This window comes from Anopheles ziemanni, chromosome 2 (genome assembly GCF_943734765.1).
Source record: "Anopheles ziemanni chromosome 2, idAnoZiCoDA_A2_x.2, whole genome shotgun sequence".
Taxonomy (NCBI): Eukaryota; Metazoa; Arthropoda; class Insecta; order Diptera; family Culicidae; genus Anopheles; species Anopheles ziemanni.
This window is the reverse complement of record NC_080705.1, coordinates 59,216,133-59,231,087: the sequence shown is the minus strand read 5'-3', so window position 1 is coordinate 59,231,087 and position 14,955 is coordinate 59,216,133. Positions and strand designations below refer to the sequence as shown.

The window sequence follows — 14,955 nt, the reverse complement described above, 5'->3', positions numbered from 1 at the left end:
CTGAATCGCCTGGAAAACACATCCGGGCAAGTACTGTACTCCCCCCGGGCATTAACATCACCATTCGGTCTGTTCTGTTGCATACAAATCTTCTCTTTGGCCACCGCTTCCTACCGCTATTGCGCTTCGACAGATCCTACTTTCTACGCCTTGGAGTCCATTTCTCCATTTCCTTTGCAAATTTTTCATCGCTACATTTCATGTCTGTCATCGCAAAAAAGTCTGCCATTGTGTGGGGGTTTGCCTGTGGTTTTGTTTCCAAATGTGTTGTGTAGTGTCGTGATAGTCTGTTTGTGTGGGCGTGTGTATGTGTGGTTGTGTGGTAAGATGAATATCATCAAAAAAATATCAGTCGACAGTTGATTCTCTCGAATAAAAAAAAAGTCACTATCATCTATCAATCCCCTATTCCCGACGAACTCAACTCGCGCCCCGGTTCGGTCCCGTTTAGCTGTTGGAGTTGTCGTCCACCGTCTGGCAGACGGACGTCACGAGGTACTCGAAGTCGGGTAGCGACGTCTCGAACTGCTCGAGCTGGCGGGTGACGTCATTGAGCTCACTGTCCTCCTCGCCACTGTCCGGGCCGGTGTCGGCCTCGGTCAGTATCCGGCTACCGTCGACGTTCGCCTCCTCCGTGATCGTGTCGGCGCCGCTCGATCGCATCAGATCGAACTCCTGCAGGGCGGGTGCGTTCTGGCATTCGCGCAAAAACTTTGCCAGCTCGTTCTGGGCCGTCGATTCGGCAAATGCAAAGTGGAGCTCCTTCAGCATCCGGTCGTCCTCGGACGGGTCCCGGCGGATCGACCACCGGGACGATCTTCGCAGCTCACCGCCGATCCCACCGGCACCCAACGAGCTGGGTGGTGAGGTGGTTCCGGTGTTGTTGGTGGAGGTGGTGCTGGCGGGAATCGCAACCGTGGCGGTCGATGCTAGCGATCCGAACGAATCGCCCCCCTTAGGTGACTGGGACAGACGGAAGTGCATTGGTCCGGCGCCACCGCCGTTCGACTCGTACGATCCCTTACTATTGATGTTGTTGTTATTGTTGTTGTTGTTGATGTTGATGAGATTGTTAGCGTTGCTGGAGCAGTTTTCATCCACCGTCGCCGCCGTCGTCGTCGTCGGCGAGTGTAGCGAAACGCGGTCCTCGCCGCAGTCACGGAAGGCACCCTCGTCACGTGGCTTCGGTAGTAGCCAGCTGTAGGGTGGCGTTTCGGGAAGTATGTGATCGTCCTCGGTGTACTTCTTTACCCGTGAGGCATCGACAAAGGCACCACATCGCATCGGTTTGTCCAAGTCAATTATCTTTTTCTCACTGCAAGAAAAAAAAGGGAAACGAGCGAAATGTTTCAGATTAGTATTGAATATTATCTTATCGGTGGTTGATATTTGGAGAGTTTCGGTTCTTCGTAGGGGTTCCGAAAAATTACCCACTGCACAACAAACATTTGCTAGTCATCGTGACATCCTGGTTATTCGACTCACTTCAGGTCGCCAACCTTCAGTAATATTTTATTGCTTAAATGGCGATAAGCGTCCACAATTGTTTGTTAGGTATGGGTCTTTAATTATTTACAAAGTGATAGGTTTCAAAAGGGTACAGAAATTTGATGTATTCGAATTCCCTTGCTATGCAAACATTATTGTGTTTTAACCTTGTCACCAAGTTTGCTAGATATTAATTTGTTACTTGTGTACGCAACCTAATTTTAAAAAGCTTATCTTTTTCTAATTATCGTAAAAATGCAGGCGCCTCCAGTGACATGATGACGATACCCCGCGCAGTTTTCCAGCAAAACCCCACATGTGAGCACTTACGTAAAGCGTCGTTCTCGCGAATCGTATGAATCATGCCGGTAACATGCATGCATGGCCATTTCAGCAAAAGCCCTCATGCCCCTTATCAACGCTGTAAGTGCGATGTCAGTCAACAGTTTTAGAGAGTAGGGCGCTTGGCATACAATTTTAAACTGTTGCCACTTTCGATAAACAGCATCACTTCTAAATGGCACGTGCAGCAAACGTGCCGAACGTGAGGAAAGGTGTTTGGATGTTTCGAAAACATTTTCGCGGTTGTTGCAAATCGATTAGATTCAAAGATTCTCATTTGTTTTTGCATCTGTTTGCAAACAGTTGCGAGTTGTGCAGTCGCGCCATCTGTTGCATCGCAAAGGAAAAATAACAAGCAGCGAATAAAAAACTTTCCACCCAGCCAACCATATGCCCACACACATGGTTTGCCGGATTGGCTGGACTGGCTGGCTTGAGGGCTACAATTTCTGGCCATAAATAGTCATCATCAAGTCAGGCCCGCCTGTGTCCAGTTGGTACGATCGTTGGTGAACAGCCTGCGTGGTGGGGATGCTTAAGACCTCCTACGCATGCAGACATTGCAGTGACAAATCGTCGCGAGAGTAGGTCCACCAAGTCATTTCGTAATATTTCATTTCAGCCTTATGTGTAGGTTTTTCTTGCGGTAAACAGTCCCTTCCTCCTTGCCTTCTCAAAGGCAATTAAAAAGGAATCCGGTTCGAAGCTGTTCCGAAAGGGAGGTAGGTGGGAGGAGATGCAAAGGGATCCGATTTTATGCAAAGGAAATATCGATCATCGGGTGGCAGGAAAAAGCTACAATTTATCGCACCACGTGGGTTGCGGCGAGGAGAAATCTCAACAAGTCAAGTCAAGAGGGGCCCGGACCCGAACTGCAGGCTCCCACGCTATAAAGTTTTCTCGCGTGGTACGGATTTAAAGGGTTTATGAATGAATCTACCCACCCTAGGCGGGTGTTACCGGGCTCTCGGATGTTCGTGGTTGGTTGTCTACTTAAGCAAGCAGCAAAGCAAAGGTAAAACACGCTGGGCGAGCAAATTGGATAGCGCCTTGGAGCGGGTACTTCTATTTTTGCCTTCGCTTTCGGTTGCCATAAAACGAACGCTTTACGACAACAGTGGGCTCGGGTTCGGAAGGTTTTCTACCTTCCGTCCAGATAGACACTCGACTCGGTGAAGTGGAAAGCGTTAACGCGCAGAACATCCAATCGAATATTATGTTTTATGCTGATGGAAACGATTTTTTACTGCGCGCGAAGATTAACTCTCGAGAAGGTTGCTGGGGGAGAAAGCAGATATGGTAAAACTATTTTCGAGAGTCCCAATGCCTCATCGGCACCATTTTCCTATCATGCAATCATCGGACATTAATTTATTTTGAGATGAAATTTATTAATACTTGCAAGAGAAAACGGATCGACAAATTGCCGTTTTCGCAACAAAATATGATTACCAAACTGAGTCTAAGGTATCATTTCACCCCCAAGGGGGGCGAACTGCAAATCTGTTTCTAATCAACCGAGCGCGCTTACGTTGCATTATGGATGCATTGAAACTGATGCCGCAAGATAGTGCTGCCAGCGAAAGCGATTAAATGCCGCTCGAGTTTGCAAAATTGCTTCACCTTCCGCCGGTGGTTAGCCGAACGAAGAGCACGAGAGTTCGAACCGCTGGAGAGCTGGCCACCAGCAAAGTACCGGTAGCATCGCGTAATCATCCATGGAACGATCGAGACAAGCGTGACGATAAGATAAAATCATTTCTACACTTTGTTCATTGATTGAGTGATAGTGCTCAAAAGTAAGACAATAGAGTATCTGATTTTTTAAATTACGGATAATGAAAATGAAGGGTGAACACAATAGACTTCTTGTCAACGGGTTCCATCCAGTTTGATTGCATGTTGCCGTGAAATACAAATTGAATTAGAAGGCACAATATTCTTCGTTGAAAGTTTGAATTACCATTTTTTTGTTTTATAAAATTACAACCATTTGAAATAAACATGATCCTCAATCCTGATGCATGATAATATTATTCAAAATCGTACCGACCTTGGCTATGGCCTCGACAATTGATAACTTATAGGCTACAAAAAGATATCGGAACCGTCTGTAAGTCCTTTACAAGAAAAAGAACCCACTTTATACAGCTTGAGTAGTCATCATGACATCTACCTTGTACCATCATAAAACATTCGCCTTATCTCGGGCAATTAATTAACACTGTCTTAGCCAAGGTACGGGCTTACACTAGGGCTCGTATACATTGTAAGCGTTTGTGATTAAGCAGAATAAACGCATTTGTATTCACGTGTGTTCGCGGGATGGATTTTCCCTGCACACAAGCAATCGTAAAACAGGAAAGTTGACCTGCTCCGATAAGCGAGGCTATTCGGATCTACAGTGGAGTGGTGATATCACCACTTTCCATTTCCTACCAGGATGGACACGGCGTTCCAGTGGTTTCTGTCCCTTTGAAGACGGTGCAGAGGAAGAGCTACTACCACAAACCACTACTAGTAGCGGAAAGTTTTCTATTGCCTTTGAGAGCTCGGCGTAGTGCACACACCAGTGCACCTGCGTGCGAATGAAGATGGTTTCGGTGATATCACAAACACCACCTGCCAGCGCCGAAAAAAAGGTCACACCACCAAATATTCAAACCGGTTATTTTCTCCATCAAACTTTGTTGAACACGATCGGATTTTGGGTTTTTCCCAAGGCTGCATACACAATGTCACGCACGGAGGAGGCGAAACAAACGGTGCGCCAGTGGAGGACGAACCAGGCACAATCTTTAATGAGCTGCATCTACATTGGGCTCAGGGTGGTTTGATACGGCCTTCAGCATAATGTAGACTCGGATGGTAGTGTGATCGAGAGTCCAAAGGGTTCATCAGCGCTGAGTATCTTTGGATCGAGACAGCGCCATCTGTCGTCAAACGATAAACTCCGGAGGTAAGTATCTTCGAGCGGCTTATACACTACGAACCTCGCTCGTTCCACATGACACAAATCTTTAATGGCCATATGACGGGCCGTAACTTCTTCTCTTCGTAAGAGAGTGATCAAATGCATTCCTGCAACAGACCAACAGAACCCCTCCCCAACAACTCGCATAGCGGTGCATTCCAAGGAAATCATGGAAACTGTGTTGTGTGCTCCCTTCCACTTGCTACTACCGTGTCGCCGTTGGAATGCGTCCCTCACCTCCATGGGTTCTCCATGCCATTCAGCATTTCATCTACAGACGAACGCTGATGGTTGCACGGTTACAAATTAAACCCGCAAAAATCCGCCCATCTCATGCTGCAGATGACGTCGACTGAAGATCTCTCGGAGAGTGTGTGTGGTGACTGTCATACAGCGCCCCCCGTAGAGGGGTGGGGCGGCATCACCCATTGCCACCCTTCGGAACGCCGTCGATCGCCAACCCTCAGCACGATGGCACCCGTCGCGTTGCGAGCGCGTGAGTCTGGCCAGCAGCGTGACGCAAATGCACAATGTCCCATGGTGAATGAATCAGCGTTATTTCGATGGTCAAAAGCGTTTGTGGGTTGTGAGCATTTTTTGGAAGCTGAAAACAGGTCGAATCTGGCACTTGCTTATTGTGGGTTTTTCAATTCCATCCCACCTATGGTATACTACCACCACGACGACGCACTGCACTACACTGCGCTGTATCCTACTGTAGATACTATAAGCTTTTAGTCAGTATGTATGAACCAAGGCACCATTTCTGTCACCAGTCCCGCTTATTAATTCACTACCCATAAGGCGAATGGCCAAGGCTAAAGCTGGCTACATGGATCCGGTTCACTTTTCAGGCGGTGGTGGTGGAACTTCTTATATCTCTTCACATCAAACCTACTTTCCAGTTTGGTAGCGAACAAACTGTTATCACTTGTACTCCATTGCGAGTTTTATGCTTTGCTTAGTCACAAACAAACTTTTTGGAACCCCTACGAAACTGACGGAACCTTAGAACCACTCCAATATCCACTAGACTGCTCCTCGTTGACAATACTTACGTTTTCTTGTTGTAGTTGTAGCGTACGTGCTTCGGGCTGATATCCTTCAGGAAGTGATCGCTCTTCAACATGATCGCGTTGTCGCGTCCGGTTTGCGTTGGCGAGAACGTAATCTTCGTCCGGTAGGCGACTGCCATGTTTAGTGTTCCGATCTGTGTGCACAACTGTCCGACGCGAACCTGGTTGTAACCATCGCCTGGTTGGGAAACGAATGAGAGAATTGCGGTGAGTGAGGTTTGCTTTTGGTACACGGCAAGACGTCGTCGACGGTCGCTCACGCGGAGCGACCCCACGTCGCGCGGGAATTCCCTCGCGAGATCTTTCCCTTTCCCCCGATCACCCCACTGCCATTATCTGTCCCCGCGCCATGGCGTGTAGGTCGTATACGTGGTACAATAGCACGACCGAAACCAACTCGCGATCACCACGACAACCAAGCGCGAGATTCCGCGAGAGATCTCTCACGCGCGTTGCCCATGTAAGCGCGGGTTGGGGAACGATACACCGTTGGCTGGCCCGCAGATTGCATTCGCGCTGTGTTAAATACTATAAATGGGCACCCGAACGTTGGCGCCATCCGATGGGCGGGAAGGTGAGTACTTTGGGAAGTGGCTTTTAGGCAAGCGAAATTTTGCAAACGTGTCATATGCTAATGGAGCAAAATATTCTATCGTGACATTTTATCAACCGACACAGTGTCGCGACAGGGCAGACTTTACTGTGCGGGGGAACTCATTTTTGCCCTGCCTTACGAGAGTTGGTGTGCGTAAATCTCGCCTTAGTATAAGTAGTACACCCTCGCGCGCGACAATCTCCCCCCCCCCCCCCGCCAATTTGTCGACGTGGTACACTACGAATGGTTAGTCGACTCGAGTAGTGTTCCGTCCACCCACCCCCAGCAGAGTCACCCTCCTCACGTGGCGGAACAACTCTCGCACGATGGGCAGCCGACACAAATGACCATAATCATTTTGTTTTGATACACTGTGTACTCACGCCGAGTCCACCAGTGTGTCGTCCTAAGCATGATGATGCTCAAGTCTCGATCGAGCCGCGCCCACCATATTGTCGATCGCCTCGGATCGACGGACGGGGGGTTCAGATTATAAAGCTGTTTGCTGTCGACTGACAGACTGATTGAATGGTCCCTCTTTCTCGAAAGAAATCTGCCCTTGCATAATCTTAGACTATAGAAGACATGTTCAAACGAGCGATCGGTACTGGTGCTCCTAAGAGGTTGCAGATTCCCTTTCACCCATCTGTAGGTGGACAGTTTGTAAACAGCTCTCTCCGGCTCAGCAAGCCAAGCTTCAAGGCATTCTGTCAATCACTTGTGTTAAGCAGTCGGCGAGATTATCCAATTTAGCATACCACTTCCGTTACCTAAAACAAGACTAGAAACAGTGTGCATTAAAGATATTGCCTCACAGTATCCACGACACCTCTGTTTGGTCGTGATTGTGAGTCGCTTACGAGTGGAAGATGTGGACTATGCCCTCGGCAACGACCGACAATCGCTGTTGCCATGCGGAGTGCAGTACGAGAATGTGGTTCCGATATCGGTTCCACCTGACTGCAACCACCTGCTTAAAAAAAATGTCTACCTGTCTCACCGGTGATTCGTGGTCGTGTCGAAACCGTCCCCTGGTGCCTTTCGCTTGTGATGGTCGGTGTTCGGTAGGGGCCAAAACAAATCACAAGTCGGATTTGCTCCACACACACACATATGACCGCGCCTGGTCGCGATTGTGTTGTTCGGTTTTAGCAAGGATAATAATAGCACTAGCCGCGGACAGCCGGTTCGGTTATTTTTAGGCACTTCGCACCGATTCATTGCCAACGGCTAAGCTTTCTTTTGCGGAATGAAGATACCACCCCGAGGCGGCGAACACGGTGCGATTTAAATGTTTGCCCTCGTCAAAACACCGTAGACCGCACACGTAAATTGCAACCCGTCTCCTGATCATTCCCTGACCAAGCCGTGAAATAGAGATACATCGTCGGGAACCTTTCGGAGGGAAGGCAGGTTCATTCAAAAACAACGAAAAGGCTTGATGAGTTAAGCGATTATGTGTTTACCTTGGTAGGAAAAATCATTCGAAAGGAATGTTTCTCGATGTCGATTGAAAAACTGGCGGTAGAAATGTTGTTCGGGGGGTGTGAGAAGGTCGTTTGAGATGAGGCCAGTGGAACGCTAGAATGGAGGTCGGTTCGATTCCGACACCTCCGCTCACGCTCATCCCACAAAAGGGTTCGACTGACTAGATGCTTCCACATGCAATCTAGGAAACAATCGACAGTTTGGCGCCACGACTGGATTAATTAATCGGGTTCCATTTTCACCGGAGCGCCTGCCCTTCATGTTGGCTACGGTGTGTGTTGTTTGCTAGTAATGATCTCAACATCAATCGGAGCGAAATAGACGATCAGGTTCGCATGGTAAACGTTCCAGCCCTTTGTTCATCCACCTTCTAACCGGCTCCATCTAGAGGTGGTTGCTTTTACTGCCGATAAGGAAAGTGAAGTTCGATTTGGTGTGAGCACTGGGCCAACGATAGGCTTCCCCTGCCGTCGAACTGAAGCCTCTGACGTCAATCCAATCCATGGGATGTGTCGAGAGATAAGGATTCCAGTATTTTCTTTCAACTCGCTGGTTCGCCTAGCACAAATCGCCTCACTCGACAACCACTTCGGGCGATAATGGCGCGAGACTAGGCCGATGGCAAATGGGCAGCCTATGTCGCGGGATGATCCGGGGCAACATAATGCGCAAAAATTGATGACCCATCGTGATGCCTTTGCCTTGGCTTTTGCCTGTGCTCTTCGGCAGGTGGTCGCGGTCAAAAGGTTAACGCGGCAGGGGATGAATGTTTTGCTGCGAACGGAGGTGATAATGGCAACCGGGCTGAAAGATGGAACGAAAGATAAACCACCCCTAGGGGGCATCAGAAGTTACAGGGTGGCTACAATCTCCTGACCACAAAAATGCGACGTCTCATGGTAGATAACGACTGATAGAGGTAGCTAGTCCTGTGTGGGGAAACATTTAATCGGGCCTGATTGCGGTGATGATGATTGTGAAGAACAGGATCAACTTCTTCGAAGTGATAGCCATAAGCCTATTCCGTAACGGTGTCGAGATGTGGTTTAGCAGAAGCTCTTCCAGGTTATTTTATCGTTATCTCATCACCCTATCAATCTTCAAGAGTTTGAGTGTTAGAGATACAGTTTGAGTGTTAGGGAGAATTAAACACGACTTTAAAATGATTAAAGATTTTTCCTGTAATTTCAACAACGTCCAATGCTAAGAAAGGATAAATTCTACCATGAGAAAAAGTTGCCTTGGGTGACATCATTGCTCTAAGAACGAATGCAATGCATCGATTAATTTATCCCTCGTGAATCACTCTAACCGTGTGGTTGAAACTTTGTTCCGTTAATTCCTTTCCATGAATTTCTCTATGTACCAGTCCGACTCGAACGAACTGCAAGGCCAGCAGGCCAGTGTAAAGTAAATATGCCTGTGCCAGAGGGTGAATGCATTTTCGAAGACAAAGACAACCACAAACGGTCCACAATGTGCGATAAGCAAAAGGGGCGAATGCACTCACCGTGTGCATCCCGATGCAGTTTAAAAAAAAGAATGTTTGACACGATGACTGACTGCCAAGCGTTTTTAGCACAATTTTTTAGTACATTTTTTTGATAAAATTTCTTAATAAGTTTTTTTTCATTTATTTATGGGCCAAAAATAATTTAGAAATTATCAAAAACAATAGCCATTTTAGTGAGCTTGTCAAAAGAAGTATTTTTCCATTTTTTCACATTCAGAGATGAAGCAAACTCAACTTGTTTTTAAAACATATTTTTAATCTTTCTAAACGAGATAATTTCCTTCGGTTGGAATAAAACCAAACAATTGTTTACCCCTATACCATCGGGTTATTTTTATAGAAGAATCAAATGACTCGGACCTGATGCGATTGGTTTGTTTCCGGCGTTGTTATAAGATCATCGATCTGTTTACCCCAAGCGTCGTCGGATGATCGGTTTGTGCTTATGCTGTGGGGGGGGAGGTTTCACATGCACACAACGGTCACCCGGTCCATGTGCAACCGGTTAAAATAATAAGCCATCCTTCAAAGAGGATGTGAGTAAACAAACGAAACCGACACCTCAAAACGGAATCACTAGTCTTCGGAGCCGGTACTGTTTTGCCTCATGGCGAACGAAAGCAACATTGATTAACCTCGGAGGGTCTCCTTAAAAAGGGTTCCAACTTGTTTTTCATTTTAACACGACTACCATTAGAAGCATTAAAAACGAACCGGGTAATCGCGCTGGCCAGCATCGATAATACCGGGTTTTGGTGCCGGGTTGCGAGCAGCAGAAAACAACATCGTGCAGCGATAGAACACAAGGAAGAAAGATTTGTAACTTCCTTAAACCGGCCCCGGCCGGTGACATTGGACCAGACGGCCGGCCCGTATGGCGAGAGGGTTAAAAATAGCTCTCGTAGTACCACGATCGTACGCGGCACTATATTTGTGTTGTGTTCATTCTCGTACCGGACGCAATGTTTCACTAATTGCAAGTGCTAGGTTGTGTCGGTCTTAGGGGACGGGGTGGATTGGAGGCTGCATCACGATCGTGCGAACCATTTTTTTCCCTACCAACGGTTCATTTGTCTTGGTGCCAGAGCCGGACCCTTTCCTATCGACACCCCCTCCCTAGGGCGATCCAATAACGGTTTGTTAGCTCAGCTTGTTTCTTTCGTCATACATGCAAAATGGGTGCATGAAATGACTTCTGCATGTCGACATGCATACACATGCATCGACGGAATGCAGCGACTCCATTGGGAAAAACAACAATTAACAGAAAAGAGTCGACGAATGTGCCAAGGAATGCTGTCATACTGCATTCCACGAGAGTTAGAGATCGTATTTTAATGATAAAAACGGTGTAAAGAAATTGAAGCGTAATAGCGTGGATACAAATCGGTACGGAAGGAAATTAACAACAAACATTAATTAATCATGTCCATCACTTGTAAAACAAGAACATGATACATGGAAAGTTTAATTCATGAAATTTAGACATGATTCATCCATCTACATTTAATCCGTTTTGCGGATCCTCCCTTTTGGTTACTAGTACCAGGTTTAACACGTCGACTGCCAAGCGTTTTTAGCACACTTTATTTAATAAAATCATTTAAAAAAAATGTCCATAACATTTGTTAAACCGATGGCCATTTGAAGGCCAAGCAAAGTATTAGCTTCCCAAAGAACCTGTTTTTAACACTACTATAGTTTTTATGTTGCATTTTCATTTCTTTATGGGTCATAAATATTTTAGAAATAAGTGCTGCTGTCACCCACTTTTGGGTGACGAGGCAGTCAACGTGTTAAATGAATTCCAGAAGTTCTCCGATGGACCGGGTCAGATTAAACACAAGGATTTATATTTATTACGCTTTGGCCAGATTAATTTGCTAATACTGATTTATTCATCGAGCGGTTTACATGGTAAATGTTATGCAATTTAACGTTAAAGAAGGTTGTAGTATTCTCAGAAATGGAAACTACGCAGTGGTTGTTTGAATTACAACACTTCCTTGACACAACGGTCACTTCGGAGAAAAAGGAGCGATAGCTTTCCTACAAATTGCACCGCGAATCTCAAGTTCTAAACACTAACAACCCAATGCCGCTCTCACCCGCCGTCCGTTTCCCTTCGAACAGCATCAACATGAACGCCCAACGATGGAACGTGATGATGTTTTGCAGATTGTAACCGGGAATCTAAAATGTCAATACGCACGGTGTCACTTCACTATCGTTCGCCGCATTACACCTTCGTTGCAGAAGTGGCTGATAACAGGAGAGGTGATTGTAAATAGTGCGCTCTCGGGTGAGTACCAGCACTCGTTCCTCATCCGAAAATGCTACAGTAAACAACCAGAGTAGCGATAACCGTACGCTAGAGATAGCGAAACCGGTATCGGCGATCGTGACTTGGCAGCGGGAAGTTCGTGCTGACCTGGTGCACCGGACGGGATATCTATTGTACTCCCCCCGATGGAGGTGTAATCTCGCGACATGCAACAACCGTCCAATGGCGCCAGTGTTTTTTTCCACGGGAAGTGACCGAGGGGAAGCAAGCTTCCCTCCCTGGGTTGGAATATACTGAACCCTCCCCCCACGTAACGGAAACTAACCAGATCGAACCGGTTTCTGAGTAACTACGGGGGGTGATACAGTGAGCAAAACAAGTAAACAACACGGAACCACCCCGGAGTACGCTGAAAAGTGGACCTTTTTAGTGGGCAGTTTGCAACCGGCGTGTAACGAAATTATATCACTCAGCCTAGAACCATCGTTGGGCATGATCCCACCGGAGGGCGTTGTGGAAAGTCGGCATTACATCGAACGTTGTGGCGTTTCGGCGAACGTCCTGAACGTCGCGACCTGGCCACAGCACGTTCCCAGGGGTTATTTTTATGCAACACACCGCCGCCGTACCACTATATGCCCGAGGCGCCAAAGTCAATGCGAATATCTTGGGAAGCCATCCAACTTCGACGCCAGCGTTGCGGGGGTGATGGTTAGCAAATATGCCTGTGTCTGCCGAAGTACCAGAAAGAAAGCCACAACTGGTAACCATTCCATTTGGGAGACATCAGCGTGACTAACCTTGACACGGGAAACACACATCCGTTTGTTTTAGCTCTCCCTGTTTGTTTTTTTTAGTACAGATGGCCGAGAACGTTGGTCAGAGGGGCTTGTCCTAATTGGGTTACCGGATGGCTGACTCGTCGACGATGAAGAAGTGCAGCATGCAACGGGGGGATGGGGGAGTGAAATCACCTTGCAATACTCCTTATAACGCAGTACTATGCTTTACTTTTTCGATCGCGCAACGGAAGGATCGATAACTCTCATGATGACAGACGATTTGAGACAGACCGTGAAGATATCTGCAAATATGTGGACATATAAAAATGCTTACTGAATGGCTTTTTAATTTGCACAGATCTCACCACCCTCAGCAAAATTGATGGTTTCCAACATCCTGAAAGTGGTATGTCTGTTTCGGGGAATAAAGACAATCGTTGACATTGAAGCGAACATTTGGCAAAGAACGATATTTTCAAACAGCAGGTCAAGAGGATCAACTATTCCTCAAAAGGCTGTCAGTTGAAGATCTGAAGCAAATCATTATTAAACAAACTTTACAAACTCATCCTTCACGAAACGGTTGTCCCTATCGGTGGGTTATTTTATGATCGATTAATGGAACGTGCTTGTTGTCCTCAACTTTCAGGCGCACGGTATCATCTTAGCGGGACAAATCATCGCTGAAAACACCGAAGATGGCCGGCACAACCAGTCGAAAGATTGCACGTTTCATTTAGTACCGGAATTCCCAGCACCTGCAACCGTCCTCGAGGCGAACCTTTGCCCCGCATCATCGCACGTTCGCCAAGTCCGTCGACGGTTTGCGATTTTTTACCCCCTGGCTTGACGATAAAACCGGTTTTTGTTTACATTAGCATGCGAATTGGAGGAAAAAAAAGCGCGGTACGGGAGAAAAATAAAAACAAATCCACCTAATTGGCATTTGGCCCGACCAGAGGGAGAGCTGTTGGAACTCTGTGGTAGTCGTCGGAGTTAAATCACCGAGAAACGGGGAGGTTGTAACCTCTTTCCTTCGCGCAAAAGCTCTCGCGACATAAATTAATCGGGATATTAAACCCCCCCTCGTCTTACGCTAGGACGAGATAACCCCGAAGGCTCTCGGTGTCCGATAATGGGGACAAGTTCGCGGCACAATGATAAATGTTGCACTTCCTTGAAACGACCGATATCGGGTAGGTGTTATGTTCCACGGTAATGCAAGTTATCGGCAAGACATAGTGGCCCCCGAAGCATGCCAGTTCACGACTCCATGGATAAGGCACATCCCGTACTCCGAGAGAAAGAGGTGCGTAATTAGTTCAACGTTTCCTGTCGCTTTCCTTTACACCCTCCGTCAGTTATTCGACGCTTCGGTATGGTTTTTAATGCTCACTCTTTTCCTTTTCCATTGCATATTTATGTTCTTCTCTCCGGCGCATCGTGCCGGGCATTTAAATGCTCCTTCCGACGACGGTGCGTGCAGCAATGTGCTTTTTTTATTTTTAAACGAAACGCGCACGCGCCATTCGTCGATAAGGTGGACGCCGGGTTACGGTCTGAAGCGCGCTTTTTGTCATTTTCTCCTTACGCCGGACGACGTCGGACAGTTAATGGTCAATATCTCTGCAGCCAGGAAGCCGTGGGCACGTGCCTGACCTTTTCCTGGATCGATCGGGCTAGCCCCAAAGCCCCAGTCCCATCGTCGGTGCATATGTGTGTATATTCCCGTGCCGATACTCTTATGTTCGAGAAAAAGGTTTCTTATTATTTTTAAACAAGACTTTACTTAAGAAAGACCCATTCGTCAATCGTCTTTGCCGTTTCGCTCGTTTGCTTTCGTTTCGTTTCGCTGCAAACACAGGCCTGCGTTTCAGGGCGAGAGGCATCTTGTTCGGTGTGTTGTTGCATGTTGCAAAAGCGGCTCCTCTCGGTGCTTTCCATTCGTTGCAAGCGAGCAAACAACTGCACCTCACCATCACCGACGCCGCAGGTCGCAAGTAATTTAAATTAGCGCCAACGTGGCGCCGGAACTTTACGGTAAGCACCGATCGATTGTTGTTGGAAAGGTGTTTTTTTTTATGCCACACTCGAGTACGCCTTCACACCTTCACGCGAGTTTATGAATTCTATTCATTTGCACTTAGAATAAAATCATTGGGGAAACTTTACTAAATGAAATTATTTTACTTCATGAAGAACTCACGTCTGGTTCAATCGAATAGAACATTGATCACCAACTTTAACGCTACCACATAAGGCAAGCTTAAGTTATTCGCATTAATTAACTAAAGCGGTGCAAAGTCTATGCTTGACTCTGGACAATGGAAACGAAAGGTATCGAAATGCAGCAATGTATGGCATGGTTAAAAAGAGGGTCAAAAGGTCTCTACGGTCAGTAGCTTCAGTAGCC

At 47.0% G+C, this 14,955-nt stretch overlaps 1 protein-coding gene across 1 annotated transcript in view; it reads right to left on the bottom strand.

Annotated features, from left to right (window-relative positions):
- Positions 1–14,955, bottom strand: part of LOC131288194 (autophagy-related protein 13 homolog) — a 39,846-nt gene continuing 24,891 nt past the window's right edge. Inside the window, exons 3-4 of the mRNA XM_058317311.1 lie at positions 5,863–6,058; positions 1–1,315 (exon numbers count right to left, since the gene is read on the bottom strand). Of these exons, the coding sequence (XP_058173294.1) occupies positions 448–1,315; positions 5,863–6,058 (1,064 nt within the window). The 3' untranslated portion in view covers positions 1–447. The remainder of the gene's footprint in view (positions 1,316–5,862; positions 6,059–14,955) is intronic.